Here is an 18,682-nt window from a genome sequence, read left to right on the forward strand (position 1 = left end):
ACAAAATCTCATTATGCATTTTTGGTCCCTGTTATTAAAGCTCTAGAGTGTTCAGGAAAACCAGTCCACACACAACTGAGACTGATAGAAGAGGTGACAGAAAAAAATCAACTTGGTCCCAGGTTCTATTGGTATGATAGTTAGTAAAAAAACTACAGACAGTGCTACAAAAAAACCCCGGACTGACCACCCTCTGCACAATGGCTGACATCCTATCAGGTAAATCAACAGAACATGAGTGTGCAGTCCCATTTTGCCTAATACCCTCATTTAAATATGCCCCGGTAACATCTGTTGTCGTTGAATGCTGATTCTCAGCATATAAGATGCTATTAACAGACAAGAGATACAGCTTCTCTACAGAAAATCTGGAGAAAGTGTTAGTAATACACTGTGACTGTAATTATGGACATGGACAATAATATCATGTGGATTTTTGTCAATCTATTTATCTTTCTACACAATAAAATGTCAGATTTTGGTCATTTATTTTCTGATTTTTATAACCCATTTTTGTAAGTGATAGAACCTATTTTAGTACCTAATTTAACATTTTTAGAACCTAAAAGTCCAAGGTCTAGTGATAATGTTACATACAAAAACCTTCCCCCCCCACGAACCATAGACCTTGCCGTTGGTGGGGAGGCTTGCGTGCCTCAGCGATACAGATAGCCGTACCGTAGGTGCAACCACAACGGAGGGGTATCTGTTGAGAGGCCAGACAAACGTGTGGTTCCTGAAGAGGGACAGCAGCCTTTTCAGTAGTTGCAGGGGCAACAGTCTGGATGATTGACTGATCTGGCCTTGTAACACTAACCAAAACGGCCTTGCTGTGCTGGTACTGCGAAAGGCTGAAAGCATGGGGAAACTGCAGCCGTAATTTTTCCCAAGGGCATGCAGCTTTACTGTATGGCTAAATGATGATGGCGTCCTCTTGGGTAAAATATTCCGGAGGTAAAATAGTCCCCCAATCGGATCTCCAGGTGGGGACTACTCAGGAGGACATTGTTATTAGGAGAAAGAAAACTGGCATTCTACGGATCGGAGCGTGGAATGTCAGATCCCTTAATCAGACAGGTAGGTTAAAAAATTTAAAAAGGGAAATGGATAGGTTAAAGCTGGATATAGTGGGAATTAGTGAAGTTCGGTGGCAGGAGGAACAAGACTTTTGGTCACGTGAATACAGGGTTATAAATACAAAATCAAACAGGGGTAATGTAGGAGTAGGTTTAATAATGAATAGGAAAATAGGAATGCGGGTAAGCTACTACAAACAGCACAGCGAATGCATTGTTGTGGCCAAGACAGACACGAAGCCCACACCTATGACAGTAGTACAAGTCTATATGCCAACTAGCTCTGAAATTGAAGAAATTGAAGAAATGTATGATGAGATGAAAGAAATTATTCAGTTAGTGAAGGGAGACAAAAATTTTCTAGTCATGGGTGACTGGAATTCGATAGCAGGAAAAGGAAGAGAAGGAAACGTAGTAGGTGAATATGGTTTGGGGGTAAGACATGAAAGAGGAAGCCGGCTGCTGGAATTTTGCACACAGCACAACTTAATCATAGCTAACATTTGGTTCAAGAATCATAAAAGAAGGTTGTATACATGGAAGAAGCCTGGAGATACTGACAGGTTTCAGATACATTATATAATGGTAAGACAGAGAATTAGGAAGCAGGTTTTAAATCGTAAGACATTTCCAGGGGCAGATGTGGACTCTGACCACAATCTATTGGTTATGAACTGTAGATTAAAACTGAAGAAACTGCAAAAAGGTGGGAATTTAAGGAGATGGGACCTGGATAAACTGAAAGAACCAGAGGTTGTACAGAGTTTCAGGGAGAGCATAAGGGAACATTTGACAGGAATGAATGGGGGAAAGAAATACAGTAGAAGAAGAACGGGTAGCTTTGAGGTATGAAATAGTGAAGGGAGGAGAGGATCAAGTAGGTAAAAAGACGAGAGCGAGTGGAAATCCTTGGGTAACAGAAGAGATACTGAATTTAATTGATGAAAGGAGAAAATACAAAAATGCAACAAATGAAGCAGGCAAAAAGGAATACAAACGTCTCAAAAATGAGATCGACGGGAACTGCAAAATGGCTAAGCAGGGATGGCTAGAGGACAAATGTAAGGATATAGAGGCTTATCTCACTAGGGGTAAGATAGATACTGCCTACAGGAAAATTAAAAAGACCTTTGGAGAAAAGAGAACCACTTGCATGAATATCAAGAGCTCAGATGGAAACCCAGTTCTAAGCAAAGAAGGGAAAGCAGAAAGGTGGAAGGAGTATATAGAGGGTCTATACAAGGGCGATGTTCTTGTAGACAATATTATGGAAATGGAAGAGGATGTAGATGAAGATGAAATGGGAGATATGATACTGCGTGAAGGGTTTGACAGGGCACTGAAAGACCTAAGTCAAAACAAGGCCCCTGGAGTAGACAACACTCCATTAGAACTACTGACAGCCTTGGGAGAGCCAGTCCTGACAAAACTCTACCATCTGGTGATCAAAATGTATGAGACACGCGAAATACCCTCAGACTTCAAGAAGAATATAATAATTCCAATCCCAAAGAAAGCAGGTGTTGACAGATGTGAAAACTGCCGAGCTGTCAGTTTAATAAGTCACGGCTGCAAAATACTAACGCGAATTTTTTACAGACAAATGGAAAAGCTGGTAGAAGCCGACCTCGGTGAAGATCAGTTTGGATTCCGCAGAAATGTTGGAACACGTGAGGCAATACAGACCCTACGACTTATCTTAGAAGCTAGATTAAGAAAAGGCAAACCTATGTTTCTAGCATTTGTAGACTCAGAGAAAGTCTTTGACAATGTTGACTGGAATACTCTCTTTCAAACTCTGAAGGTGGCAGGGGTAAAATACAGGGAGCAAAAGGCTATTTACAATTTGTACAGAAACCAGATGGCAGGTGTAAGAGTTGAGGGGCATGAAAGGGAAGCAGTGGTTGGGAAGGGAGAGAGACAGGGTTGTAGCCTCTCCCCAATGTTATTCAATCTGTATATTGAGCAAGCAGTGAAGGTATTAAAATCCATGGAGAAGAAATAAAAACTTTACAGTTCGCCGATGACATTGTAATTCTGTCAGAGATAGCAAAGGACTTGGAAGAGCAGTTGAACGGAATGGACAGTGTCTTGAAAGGAGGGTATAAGATGAACATCAAAATGAGGATAATGGAATGTAGTCGAATTAAGTCGGGTGATGCTGAGGGAATTAGATTAGGAAATGAGACACTTAAAGTAGTAAAGGAGTTTTGCTTTTTGGGGAGCAAAATAACTGATGATGATGGTCGAAGTAGAGAGGATATAAAATGTAGACTGGCAATGGCAAGGAAAGCGTTTCTGAAGAAGAGAAATTTGTTAACATCGAGTATAGATTTAAGTGTCAGGAAATCGTTTCTGAAAGTATTTGTATGGAGTACAGCCATGTATGGAAGCAAAACATGGACGATAAATAGTTTGGACAAAAAGAGAATAGAAGCTTTCAAAATGTGGTGCTACAGAAAAATGCTGAAGATTAGATGGGTAGAACATATAACTAATGAGGAGGTACAGAATAGGATTGGGGAGAAGAGTAGTTTGTGGCACAACTTGAGTAGAAGAAGGGATTGGTTGCTAGGACATGTTCTGAGGCATCAAGGGATCACCAATTTAGTACTGGAGGGCAGCGTGGAGGGTAAAAATCGTAGAGGGAGACCAAGAGATGAATACACTAAGCAGATTCAGAAGGATGTAAGCTGCAGTACGTACTGGGAGATGAAGAAGCTTGCACAGGATAGAGTAGCATGGAGAGCTGCATCAAACCAGTCTGAGGACTGAAGACCACCACCACCACCACCACCACCACCACCACAACAACAACAACAACAACAACAAAAACCTTCCTCATGCATTAGTTTATCTATTAGTGAAAATTGTATCACAATCTCCACAGTAGTTCCTGAGATTGGCCTACAGATACAAACAGAAAAATACAGCAGCAGTTCAATTTATAATTTGTATACATGCCACATACTTTCATTAATTTAATACGTATTTATTTCAAAGCCTCAGGCAAAAACACCAATTGGCATCTCAGTTGAAAGACAGCATCAAGAATCAAAAAGAAATTGCTGTATTCAAAAGCTGTTTTATTCAGCTACTGGTACAGAATAAAAGATGGGTAGAACATATAACTAATGAGGAGGTACTGAATAGGATTGGGGAGAAGAGTAGTTTGTGGCACAACTTGAGTAGAAGAACGGATTGGTTGCTAGGACATGTTCTGAGGCATCAAGGGATCACCAATTTAGTACTGGAGGGCGAATGCTGGTTTACAAATCACTTGTCAATGTGGACGGCACTCTTGGTGCTTCGACATCTTCTGCTAAGGGTAAAAAGAACGAAGTAAGGGGAGTAGGTAAAACTACTCAATTTGTTCTTATTCATGGACCTACTTTATTTTGTGGTGCGAAGTTAAATTTTTCTTTAATGAAAGTTTCATCTTCTTCCAGTTTGGGTAACGGATGGATAACAGTTGCTTTCGTTGCTTGTAACAATGCAGGGAGAGCCGGTTTGGAATCCTTTGAAACTCGTGAAATTTTGGCTTACCGTACTATACCTGTTTCTGAGATTATTATTGCTAGTGAGGGTTCCTACCTTTTACCGCACGGGAGTTTGTTTTTGTCTTGTCATAGACGTTGTAAGATAAATTCCGATTGTAGTATTCACTTATGAGTGAAGGCTAGTGGTCCTTCTTCTTTGGAAGATTGTCGCATTGTGGGTGAAGAAGTGTACTTTACTTTTTGCTGCCAGCATAACATATTGAGAAAAGTTATTGCATTAGCTGGCTGACACTGGGTAGAACCAGCTCGTCCACACTAAATGAGGAAACACCGTTTCTCAGCTGCAGCAAAACTTAATCCAGCTGAATCCTCATCCATCAACAGGGTCTTCCCTTCTCCCTCCCACAACTCTGCTTGGTTCTCTATTTAAGCACATTTTACTGATGTGGAAAAGACAGGCTATTATCATCACAACAAAGTCCTGATATGTCACACTTGCTGCAATATTTACGGCAGCATTCAGAGAAATCATCATTTCCTTCTACAGAAACTGATACTGACCCACAGTCTGCAGGGTTCAACACAGTCCATTTGGTTACAGCATTTTAGGCAGCAGCAAACATTTGCATAACCTATAAAACATTCTTTTCATGACATCCTTTCTTTTGAGGAATGAAGTTGACCGCTGCACAACAGCCATTCTTTATTTAGTTTCCACAGGATGAATTATGCCCAGGTCTAGAGGCTTCAGCTGTTTTGTACAGTTAGCAGGAAGATACACATCAACATTCCTGAGAAATGGCATTATGTTTGGTTGTGCAGGACATCTGTCAGTCAAGAATGACATTCCTTCCTGCTGCACCCATCTCGGCATCTAAATTCCTAAGAAACTTCATAAAAATTTCAGCAGTTCTCCAGAGACACACAGTAGTTTCCTCATATTTTTAATAAATTAGGGGAGACCCCACTTCTGCCAAGACTGAAATTATTTCTCATAACCTTATCAGTTGTAGCAAAATATTCATACTCCAATGTTCAATAACTTCTAAGTCCACTCTCTCTGTATAGTCTTTTTGTTGCCTGTCTTCTAAACCTCAACTTGGGCCATCATTAAAAGTTTTGACCTGCTTTTAGGAAAGAACTGAAGCAATTCATCTGCAATCACACAAGTTGCAACTCTCTCTTCTGTTACCCATTGTCTCTTCTTCACCACAAATATTGCATGGAATGACAGAATCGAGAGAACTGAGGCTCAAACTGTATGTAGCCTACCCACTTCCAGTTCAGATAATTGTACATATCTGACTGGAACAGGTAATTGTCCAATTAAACTGTACACACCTTTAAACAACAAAGCATGACAGTTCTCCCTTTTTAATGCAGAAGGGTGGTGACTTTCAAGATTCAAAAGTGCTTGGTTATTTTTCACTGTATACTGCACAAAGAAAACAATGCCAAATTGTATTTCTTTGTCGCATTGAAGAGTTTAATGTACCGATTGAGTTCAACATCACAAACAATTTTCAGTTGTACTGAGTCTTAAACTTTCTTCAGTGTAAAATTCAATATTCAGATAAGAAACACAATGTGATCAATTGGTGCACTAGTATCTAATTGTAACATTTTCTGTGACATATCACGTGACTCACACGAGGAAATTGGCAGTTGTTCAAAATTATCAATCAAATATTATGACCTACCTACTGGAATAAGAGTCAACTTTTTTTCCTTCAGGAATTTAATGCAACTGATTTGAAAAGATTGGGAATTTTGTGGTAACTGGGTTTCTGTTTCCAAACTATTTAGTATTTGTTCCTTAAAGCAACTTTTGCTAAACAATTTCAGTAACGATGTTCTTATGGCAATTTTGGCAGGACTGTACCATTATGCTGAGCCCTGCAAAGTGATGTGAGTCAAGTATTTGCATATAAAAAACTAATGATTACAGCATCAATTAATCTTTAGAATAATACAGAATGGTGCAGAGAAATGAGAAAATCTGAAATAATCAGAGAAAATGAAGGGAACTTCAAAACTTTACCTGATGCCGAAATGAGTGTGCTATACGAGTGAAATTTAATTATGCTCCGCTTTTTAAAAATTGCACTATTTAAGTGTCGTCCTTTCGCTGGATACATTCATTAAGTCAATTCTGAAGTTTTTGCACAGTGCAGCACAATGTGTTCTCCAGGATGCTGGCAACGTTCTTTTCAACTTGAATCTTGAGCTAGGCAAGTTTTCTTGGTCTAATCTGGTACACTACACTCTCCAACAGTCCCCATAATAAGTAGTCACAGACTGAAAAGTCTGGTGATCGACGTGGTCACCTGATGTTAGCATTCCTTGAAATCTTGTAATCCCCAAACAAACATTTCAATATACTTGGGGAGTGTGTGAGATAGTTCCATCCTGTGGAAACCAGATGTGCTGAATGTCACGATTTGGGAGAGAATGGAGCCTTGGTCCAAAAATGCCTCTCTCATGCTAGCATAACAAAGAGAGATGTCACACAGTGAAGCAGCCTCCATCTTCAGGGAAGTAAGGGCCTGTCATCCCACGACAACACAGCACATTGTACAGTAGCTAATGCGCTGTGTGATATCCATAAATTTTGAATAAAGTTAGCATTCTCACTTATTTTAGCCAAGAGGATTTCACAAAACTGTATGTGTAGGATCAGCTGTGGTCATCAGTCTCTAGGGGCTTACACACTACTCACTCTAACTTACGCTAAGGACAACACAGACCAATGCCCGAGGGAGGACTTGAACCTCCGGTGGGGGGAGCCGTGCAAACCGTGTCAAGGCACCTCAGGCTGCACGGCTACCCCACACAGTTGTATGGGTGAAATTGAACGTTACGGAGTATTCTTTGCACATTCCGATGTCCAAGTCACAAGGACGAAGCAATTTTTTACACTGAATGACGAGGATCCTTCCCACTGCAGCCTGCAAAGTATAAATGTTTCCTGGGGTATGTACCGACAATACACGCCCCCTGGGCCACTTTTTCAAAGCCCAATCAGTTTCTTCAAAGCTACAGACCCAGGTGTTGGTTGGTTGTGTGTGAAGAAGGAACTTGACCACGGGTTGAGGGGAGAGGGCGATGGGGTTTGAGATCTCATAATGATGCTGAAACACACTTCATATAGCTGTCACATTGTCACCAATTTTGGTGTGCACACTCACTGTGACTACACTCCTCTGCAACTAAATGTCCATTACTACTTGATAGTATGGCATCTCCCTCCTTCCCTCCCCCCTCCCTCCCTCCACAACCACTCATTCTTATTGAATATACAGGGCTTCCAACATCAGCTTCAAATGTTCTTGGTTCTCTGCAACACCCTGTACAAATACAGACTTTTTAAGAAATTACTACATGCATAATGTTTGCCAAATCCCATACCTATTTATGATGACTTGTCCATATCATTGCAAAAATGATCGAAACATAAATATGTAAGATAACTGTAGTAGCTCTTGTCTGCTTTAATACTGGCTACGTGTTTTCGACAGCCTCCATTTCCAATCCTAATATTGGCATCAGCACAGAGCAAGAGCTATGTGTGCTGTCTCCCTCCCTTCCTCCCCCCCCCCCCCCCAACATTTTGTACAGAAACTGTATGATAATACATAACATGCACTAAAATTACTGTATGAAACACCCCCCCCCCCCTCTCTCTCTCTCTCTCTCTCTCTCTCTCTCTCTCTCTCTCTCACACACACACACACACACACACACACACACACACACACAGAGAGAGAGAGAGAGAGAGAGAGAGAGAGAGAGAGAGAGAGAGAGAGAGAGAGAGAGAGAGAGCCCGTATCCTCTTACTGACTGAGCAAACAGATCATAAATTGGAGTAAACACAGTATTATTTTATATTTTATAATCAATTTAAAAATGGTCACAACATTTAAATGTACCGTTCCATTGCTTCCAACTGAAGAACTCTAAGACGTCGGACTCTTAAGCTAGTAGGAAATTCTGTAGAAAGTGTGTGCACACATCTGTCTGCGACATCCAGTCTGTTACAGTCCAAGGCTGCAACACAGACCTGCTCAAGGACCAGCAACCCTTTAAAAAAAAAAAGGTCAGGATAATGAAAATAATATTTTTGGAAAAAACAAAATGAAAATTGATTTTATTGCATGATAAAAATAAAGTATGTGTAGAAATAGTTTATTAAGATTATGTAACATTTCATACAATAAGAAACACTGTTCACTTGCACCCATAATTTAGGAAACACTGAAAAGTAAGGGAAGTTGTTTTTGTCACCACTAACATGCACCAACCAAGATGTTTCTGGCATCTAAGCTGAAATGTGCACCTCTTCCCTCATTTTAAATATTTGTCACTTCAAGATTACAGATTGTAGAGTTCCTGTTACGAAACTGCAAAAATTGCAGAGATGGCTTGTGTAAAGAAATTTGAATGAGATTCATTTCTACTTTTGTGATTTCAATTGCAGTTTTAAAACATAATGTTACCAGATATACAAGAATGCTGAGAGTTGAATAATTTGCCACTTATAGCTGACTCAAGTTCCTACAATGTCACTGGTTATACACTTACAGAATGTATGTATGGTAAGTCTCCCCTGACCCACAGTTCTGGGTGACTTTCCTGAAATCTACCCCTTTTTCTAGACCTCTCCAATCCTTTTCTTTCACCTCTCTTCCTTTCCCTTCAACCCTTCTGCCTGAAGGAGGAGCCACTTGCCCCAAAAGCTTGCCGGCTACAACCATCTTACGTGTGTGTTCTGCCGCCGCTTGGTGAGTAGATTTTTTACATATCCATTAAATAATTTACAGCTTATAGCTAGTGAAAAGATGGCATCCAAGCTTTCTTGAAAAAGCTAAGGTGGCCTGGGCTGTCATTAGTACTCTATTGAAAATTGTGTAGATATTAAAGATAATTTTAAAGAGGACATTGGAAACAAACTGCATGCTACAAAAAGTATAAGTGTTTATTCACAGTTGTAATACTTGTACATATGTATTATTAATCTTTGAAAGTTGTCCGTTGTTAGTGTAGAAACTTCTTGAGTTGACTTCAGAGGGTGTTGCTTGTGCTTAATGGTACTACCGATATTTGAAATGTTTTAAATAAATTTTCTGTTTTAAAATGCATTTCATATTTTATTAACGTGGTAGCAGGGATGCACAGTTGGTAATGTTTCCACAAATTGTGACAATTTTAGTTGATTTTAATGGTAATTTGACATTACAGAATTGAAAATAATCACACAATGGCTGACGAAAGACAGCAAATTGATAAACAGACTGGTGAAGCAAATTGGGGAACCTGGGGGATTATAATGAGAACTGCTTTAGAGTTTAACATCCTGTTGATAGCAGGTTATTAGGCATTGAGCACAAGCTCTGATTTGAAAGGATAGAGAAGGAAATCCGCTATGTCCCTTTCAGAGGGATCATCCTGGTATTTACCTGGAGTGATTTAGGGCAATTGCAGAAAACAGAAATCAGGATGGTCAGATGTCCTGAATACAAGTCCAGTGTGCTGATCTCTGCACCACCTCTTACAGTCTATCTTGAGACTGTGACAAAATCTCTGACATTGTATATGGTGATATGATTAAGCTGCAAGTAAGTGTGCAAAATTATGAAACTGATCTTGCTAAAAGGATTGACATCAATGTAAAATGAAGGAAACAGCTAATTCTATCCCTTGACACCAAGCCTTTATACTTTGTATTTGGGAATTCAAAGCTGCCAAAGATTCGGGATAAGCTACATAGGATTATGATGTTTGCACAGCATAAAACATTGATCTGCTTAGACACTAACTTTGTAACATTGTGTGGTTGTATACGAGGCCACCTAGCCAAATTTGATTAGGTAAAATCTGACTTTATTGGACAAAATGATCAATGGCAGAGACCTTTGTGCACAATTTTTGCTAAAAGAGTTCAATTATATTTAAGTTACATGGCATGATTTACTTACTGAAGAGAAAACGGAATATATTATTAAAAAAAGGAGTTTAAATTATAAACTGAACGTAACAGATCGTGATGATGAAAATGTTGCAATGAGGTTGAAAAAGAAAGTTAACAAATAATGGTGAAAGCGCATCAAACTTCATCTGAAGCAGATGTATCAAAAAGTCTCATTACAAAAAGAGTGAAGGTAGAAAATGCTTTTCATGTGACAAAGTGGGTCACTAATCAAAACAGTGTATAAATGTTCAGTTTGTCTTAAATGTAAGAAAAACAACCACTGATCAAATGAGTGTACTAGCACAGAGAGTAACATCAGTGGGAAGTTTAAGAAGTTCTTGCCACACAAATACTTCAAAATTTGGATGAGAGACAATTTTTCTGTAGATGCAAACAAACTAGATTGTGACAAGTGGAACAATGACAGCAGTGTGCCAACACATAACAATCAACGTGATTGGAACATTATATTTAAGCATCTGAAACTCCAAGGAAGATCGATAGTGCCAAAAATGGCGTACAAACTGAAGTATATGACACAGGTCCAATAGATTACAGGTATTCAACGAACAGGACAATATTCTGAAGAAGACTGGTTTGCTGAGGTGGATCCTTTATTTTCTGTTACGAAAGCTATACAAAAAGGAATAAATCAAATAACTGGTAATGAGTGCAATCATGGATATTTTTCAATGATTATATTGCAATTGTTGTTGCTATTCTAATGGCAAAAATGACTTATTGTTTGGCTGTTCATCAAGAAAGATCTTGTGTTTTGTTGAAACTGGTAATGTACTGAGATGGCGTGGAAAAATGCTACCTGCACCAGTTTTTGAAGGATTGTGGTATAGAGGCAATAACTGATACAGTTTTATGAGGGTGTGCACAATGATAAACATCATTAGATATTATTTTATGAAAGAGCGGAGAAACCCACTGAATGTGTAGGACTGGTTTACACAGATGTTAGCAGACAAAGGTGAAAGAAAATGATTTGCAGGGCCATCAATACTTTGCTGTTTTTAAGGATAATTTTTCCACTTTCCGGATGATGTACCCTTTGCGACACAAAGATAAAGGTAAAGAAAAATTAGCACTGTTTATTAAAATAATAAATGACTGAGGCTGAAATTACTCTTAAAGAATTACAGACAGACAGTGGCAACAAGTTCCATAATAAAGATGTACATAAGCTTGCTCATTCAACTGGACTGAAACATTCAATTACTGCATCATATACTCTTCAGCAGAACAGAGTTGCTGAGTGGGAAGATAAAATCCTTTGTGAGATGGCATGTTCTTGGCTCTGTTCTGCTGAATATCTACCAGAATCATTGTGGGGTGAGGCAATTTTGGCCCCAACATACACTTTGAATCGAATTGTTCAAATGAAAATTAAGGGTACAACTCCAACTGAAATATTTTTGATGAAAGAAGATCTTTTGATAATGTGGTATTTGGAATAGAATGCTATGCTTGGATTCCTACAAGAAACTGGAAATGCTTTGAAAGTATATGAGGTTGGTTATGATAATTGTGTGTGTATGCAGACATGTAAAACTCAACTGCAAACAAATTGCAAAAACCACTTACTGGAGAGATTAAAAAGGTTGTCGATCAGCCACCACAGTTGAGGCTCATTGCTGCTGACTACCAAGCAGAGGACATGTGTTCAATTCTCAGTACTGCCATGGATTTGGAGGTACACTCAGGCTTGTGAGGACAACTGAGGAGGTACTTAACAAATAGCAGTGGATCCCTGCCACAAAGACTGGCAATAGCCATGAGAGCAGTGTGTTGACCTAAATTTTTCCATACTGGAGGATGATTGGTTGGTACTGACAATGTAGATGAAAAGGAAGATGCTGCAGAAACTGACTGTAATAATACTGACTTTAAAAAGGGTGATCAATGGAATTGTATGAATGACACTGAGGGACAAGTTGACAAAAACTTGTAAGCAACAAATGAAGGCAAAGGAAGCCACAATTCTTCTTCTTCTTCTTCTTCTTCTTCTCCTTTTCTTCCTAGGCTAAAGCCTATTACCTTCAGTACCCCTCATTCTACCCTGAGGTGGTTGCTCCATCTTTTTCTTGGATGGCGAATATTTCTTTTACCAGCTGGTAATTTATCTCTTACGATTTTCACACTCTCCTGTTCATCGATCCTATCTATGTGCATCTATGTGCACGTTCCATTCATACTTTCTCTTATGTACCCACTCATTAATGGAGTCCGCTTTACATCCCTTTCTAATGCTTTTCTCCTCCCCCCCCCCCCCTCCAGCTCACAGTGTCATCCCTGTAATTCTTAGCAGATTTTCTATCCTGTGGGTCAAAAAGTTGTTTTGTTTCCCGTCTTGTCTGAGCTGTGTATGTCATAATTTGTCTCACTATTGTTTTGTATATTCTTGCCTTTGCATCTTTTTCTTTATGCTTGTTTTTCCAAACAGTATCATTTAAACACCCTGCCACTTTATTTGATTTTGCTACTTGTTCTCTAACTTACTTTTTGACAATTCCACTGCTGGACAGATCAATATCAAGATACTGAAATATTCATCACCTGTTGAAACTTTCAGATTGCATCTAATTTGTTCCACTGAAGTGGTCATACATCAGGTATTGTTCTCTAACTTACTTTTTGACAATTCCACTGCTGGACAGATCAATATCAAGATACTGAAATATTCATCACCTGTTGAAACTTTCAGATTGCATCTAATTTGTTCCACTGAAGTGGTCATACATCAGGTATTTTGAGTGGATATGACCATATTTAGGTTTCTGGCTGCCACAATAAATAAATGTATAAGTTTCTGCATGTTATATTCGCTGTTTGCCAGCAGAACTGCATCAGTATAACAAATGTTTTTTATTTCTTCATCCCCCATTCTATAACCACTACCAGCCAATACCTTCCTTTATCACCTTGTCCATGACTACATTAAAAAGTAGCGGGCTCAAAGAGTCATCTTGCCTAATCCCACTATTAACAGCTATGCAGCTAGTTACCCTGGAACCAATTTTCACTTGGCTGTATTTATTGGTATAAATGTCTTCAATTGTTTTTACTTATTTGGAAGAAAAACCCCATTTGTAGAGCAGGTTTACCGCATCTGTTAATTGAATCCTATCAAAAGCCTTTTTTTAAATCAATAAGACAAAGATAAGCTTGTCTATTGTATACAACGGACTTCTCTATAAACTGTCTAAGAATGAATGCTGTATCTATGCATGAACTATGGGATCTAAAACCACACTGCTCTTCTGCAAGGATTGTAATACTTTTCATTTATTTTCCTTTTGTTATGAGTTTAAGGACTGAACTCAGTAGATTTATCCTTCTGTAGCTGGATGGCTCTATCTTATAATTTTTTTGTACATCATCAGGATTGTAATACTAGTTTTCCATAGATCTCTGTTAACCAAATTGGTTAATTGTTCAGTTAGTGTACACCCTCCATACTTTAGTAATTCATTGGGGATCCTATCTTTCCCTGGAGACTTTCTACTTTTTAACAAAGTTAAAGCTTCTTGTGCCTCTGCATGTGAAACAGTTACATCATCATTTACTTGTATACAGATCTCTCTTCATTTTCCTGCGATTTTTTACCTTTACACAACTCCATTAAATATTTAACCCATTATTCCTCATTTACTTTCAAAATTTCATTTAATTCTTCCCTCTGCTGACACATCATTCTCCAAATTTGTTTCTGCAATTCATAGAGGTCACAATTTATGTGAATGACAGAATTTGGAGAGACCATCATGTTACTATGATGATTCAGCCCATCAACCAACCAAGATTAATGCTTCTTTGTGAGACATCAAGGAGTTACAAAAATCAGTGCAGTGAGAAAATTCTAAATAAATGGAAGAAAGCAGTGGAAGAAGAAATGAATATTCTGAAGAAAAATAAGACACTGGAACTAGTTTACAAGACTAAAACTAAAAGGTGATTGAAAATCAACACGATTCTGCTATAAAATTAAATGAAAATAATGAAGTGGTTCGATATAAGACTTGACTGGTGACAAACAGATATAGTCAATGTTTTGGAATTGATTACTTTGACACATTTAGCCCTGTAACAAGATCTGAGACAAGAGCCCCCTGAATGTTGCTATTTAACATGATTGGTGTGTAAGTCAATTTAATGTAAGAACACCATTTCTCAACAGTATTTTGAAGGAAGAAATTTGTATGTATGAACCAGAGGACTTGGATAGTGGGTCACCTCTTTTAGTGATAATGAACTCTATTGAGAAACATTTGGAAGTCTGATGTATTTAGCACAAGGTACAGGACCAGATTTATAATATGCTGTTAATACTGAACCAAGAGTTCAATACTCACCAACACAAGAACATTTTACATTGCTCAAAGGAATATTCAGGTCTTTTAAATCAACAGTTACAGATGGCACAAACTTTGAGAAGGATGAAGTCTGCAATATTAAAGCTTATGGTGATGCTGATCATGGTTGGGACAGAGGTACAAGCTGATCAACAAGTGGCATTCTACTCACGTTTCAGGGAGAGCCAATTACACAGTGAAGTAAATTACAGCAGTGTGTTGATCTTTGCACAATGAAGGAAGAACATGTGGCTGTATGTGATGCTTGCAAATCTTTTGTGTGTTTAGATCAACTTCTAAATGAAGTTACAACTGTTGTGAGTCCTCAGTTTCTATTTTGCAAATAGACAACCGAAGTGTATCAAATTTACTAAATGATCTGGGTTTTATGAATGATCATAACATGCAGAGACAACAACTCATTATATCTGCCAAGTAGTTAGTGAGAAGAAAGAGTGAATTACACGTGTTACAGACGATGAAGGAACTTGTTAGTATAGTGTCTAGAAGTTTATTAGTTATTTTTACAGAAACTTCTTGAGTGCACTTCAGAGTCGCATTGGTTGCACTTTGGTAGTTTTGAAAAGTTCCTGCAGTATTGTCATACTTTTGTGGCATTTTAAAAAATGTTCTGATTTAAAACTGCATTTGACATTCTATCAACGATAATCTAGTACCACTGATTAAGTAGTTTACACCTTCTTGTTTTTTGGGAATGGGACAAACACTGCTACACTGCAAATTCCTATAGTAAGCAACTTACCAATATGAAACTTCCTGGCAGATTAAAACTGTGTGCCCGACCGAGACTCGAACTCGGGACCTTTGCCTTCGCGGGCAACTGCTCTACCACTGAGCTACCGAAGCACGACTCACGCCCGGTACTCACAGCTTTACTTCTGCCAGTACCTCGTCTCCCAGCTTCCAGGTAGGAGGTAGGAGACGAGGTACTGGCAGAAGTAAAGCTGTGAGTACCGGGCGTGAGTCGTGCTTCGGTAGCTCAGTGGTAGAGCACTTGCCTGCGAAGGCAAAGGTCCCGAGTTCGAGTCTCGGTCGGGCACACAGTTTTAATCTGCCAGGAAGTTTCATATCAGCGCACACTCCGCTGCAGAGTGAAAATCTCATTCTGGAAACTTACCAATAAATACACATGGTACACAAGCTCCTGGAAAAGAAAGTATGATTTTCAGTGTCTCTTAGAGGGAATGAAGGCTAGACCTTAATGTCTCACTGATACTGAGGTCATTAGAGACAGGGCACTTGCCTGGATGAGAGAAGGAATTGGGTGTTGATTTGTTAAAGCAAACCATTCCACAGATTGCTTGGCTATAGTCAAGATGATATAAGCAGATCCCTGACGGATGCAAAGGGCTAGGCACAGCAGCTTTGCATGCCTACCTCAACCAATCACGTAATGAGATTTTGTAAACCTCTCTATGGAAACACCTCACCTCAGTGTTGTTGCAACTCTATACAAGGCTCTTGTCTCACTTACAGCTGTTTGTGCTTAGCAGCTGAAAACTGGAAATACTGCTGCTAGCTGTCAGGGATCTTATGCTGCCTCTATAGAAATTTAGTGTAGTCAGAATCAATGCACTAATAACTGAATAGAATGCATGCAACATTAACAAAAGTCATGGGATGCAGGAAACATTACGCAACTGCAATACTAAAAGAGAGAATTGTGTATTTTAATGGAAGTGATCTTGAGTCATGGATAGGAGAGGTAAAGACATGTATCTGAAGATACCACTGATAAGAAAGTCAGCTGTTTTTTTTTGTCATCAGTCTTCTGACTGGTTTGATGTGGCCCGCCATGAATTCCTCTCCTGTGCTAACCTCTTCATCTCAGAGTAGCACTTGCAACCTACGTTCTCAATTATTTGCTGGATGTATTCCAATCTCTGTCTTCCTCTACAGTTTTTGCCCTCTACAGCTCCCTCTAGTACCATGGAAGTCATTCCCTCATGTCTTAACAGATGTCCTATCATCCTGTCCCTTCTCGGTATCAGTGTTTTCCACATGTTCCCTTCCTCTCCTATTCTGCACAGAACCTTCTCTTTCCTTACCTAATTTTCAACATTCATCTGTAGCACCACATTTCAAATGCTTCGATTCTCTTCAGTTCCAGTTTTCCCACAGTCCATGTTTCACTACCATACAATGCTGTACTCCAGATGTACAATCTCAGAAATTTCTTCTTCAAATTAAGGCCAATATTTGATATTAGTAGACTTCACTTGGCCAGAAATGCCCTTTCTGCCATTGCTAGTCTGCTTTTGATGTCCTCCTTGCTCCATCCATCATTGGTTGTTTTACTGCCTAGGTAGCAGAATTCCTTAACTTCATCTAATTCATGGCCATCAATCCTGATGTTACGTTTCTTGCTCTTCTCATTTCTATTACTACTCACTAACTTCATCTTTCTTCAATTTACTCTCAATCCATACTCTGTACTCATTAGACTGTTCATTTCATTCAGCAGATCATGTAATTCTTCTTCACTTTCACTCAAGACAGCAAAGTCATCACCGAATTGTATCACTGATATCCTTTCATCTTGAATTTTAATTCCACTCCTGAACCTTTCTTTTACTTCCATCATTGCTTCCTCTATGTACAGATTGAACAGTATGGGCGAAAGGCTACATCCTTGTCTTACACCCTTTTTAATACAAGCACTTCGTTCTTGGTCGTCCACTCTTATTATTCCCTCTTGGCTGTTGTACGTATTGTATATGACCCCTCTCTCCCTATAGCTTACCCCTACTTTTTCCAGAATTTCAAACATCTTGCACCATTTTACATTGCTGATTGCTTTTTCCAGGTCGACAAATCCTATGAACGTGTCTTGATTTTTCTTTAGTCTTGCTTCCATTATTAACTGCAATGTCAGAATTGCCTCTCTCGTGTCTTTACCTTTTCTAAAGCCAAACTGATCATCATCTAGCACATTCTCAATTTTCTTTTCCATTCTTCTGTATATTATTCTTATAAGCAACTTGGATGCATAAGCTGTTAAGCTGATTGTATGATAATTCTCACACTTGTCAGCTCCTGCCATCTTCAGAATTTTACGGATGATGCTTTTCCGAAAGTCAGATGGCATGTCGCCAGACTCATACATTCTACACATTAATGTGAATAGTCGTTTTGGTGCACTTCCCCCAATGATTTTAGAAATTCTGCTGTAATGTTATCTATCTCTTCTGCCTTATTTCCTCTTAAGTCCTCCAAAGGTCTTTTAAATTCTGTTTCTAATACTGGATCTCTTATCACTTCCAAATCGACTCCTGTTTCTTCTTCTATCAACATTGGACAAATCTTCCCCCACATAGAGGATTTCAATGTATTTTTTCCACCTACACACTCTCTCTTCTGCATTTAACAGAGGAATTCCTGTTGCACTCTTAATGTTATCACCCTCACTTTCAATGTCACTGAAGGTTGTTTTGACTTTCCTGTATGCTGAGTCTGTCCTTCTGACAATCATTTCTTTTTCAATGTGTTCACATTTTTTCCTACAGCCATTTCGTCTTAGCTTTCCTGCACTTCCTATTCACTTCATTTCTCAGTGACTTGTATTTCTGTATTCCTGAGTTTCCCGGAACATTTTTGTACTTCCTCCTTTCATCAATCTGCTGCGCTAGTATTAGTCTTCGTCATAAGAAGGTGGAATTTTGTTAAAATTCAGCAAAGGCGCAGTTGGGCGATGAAGTCTGGGGCCACTGGCAGTGTGTGGTAATAATCGGCAGCCAGTAGGCCTGGCAGAGTAAA

General features: G+C 39.0%; 1 protein-coding gene and 1 non-coding gene across 2 annotated transcripts in view; one reads left to right on the forward strand and one right to left on the reverse strand.

Moving 5' to 3' along the window:
* LOC126476799 (ER membrane protein complex subunit 2-like) overlaps window positions 1-18,682 on the reverse strand; it is an 80,869-nt gene that overhangs the window by 28,949 nt on the left and 33,238 nt on the right. The window contains exon 3 of the mRNA XM_050103569.1: window positions 8,506-8,656. Coding sequence (XP_049959526.1) covers window positions 8,506-8,656 — 151 coding nt within the window. The remainder of the gene's footprint in view (window positions 1-8,505; window positions 8,657-18,682) is intronic.
* Trnar-gcg (transfer RNA arginine (anticodon GCG)) lies at window positions 15,894-15,966 on the forward strand. The gene has a single exon. It is a non-coding gene; the product is annotated as a tRNA-Arg (tRNA).

Source organism: Schistocerca serialis, chromosome 1, assembly GCF_023864345.2.
Source record: "Schistocerca serialis cubense isolate TAMUIC-IGC-003099 chromosome 1, iqSchSeri2.2, whole genome shotgun sequence".
NCBI classification, from domain to species: Eukaryota; Metazoa; Arthropoda; class Insecta; order Orthoptera; family Acrididae; genus Schistocerca; species Schistocerca serialis.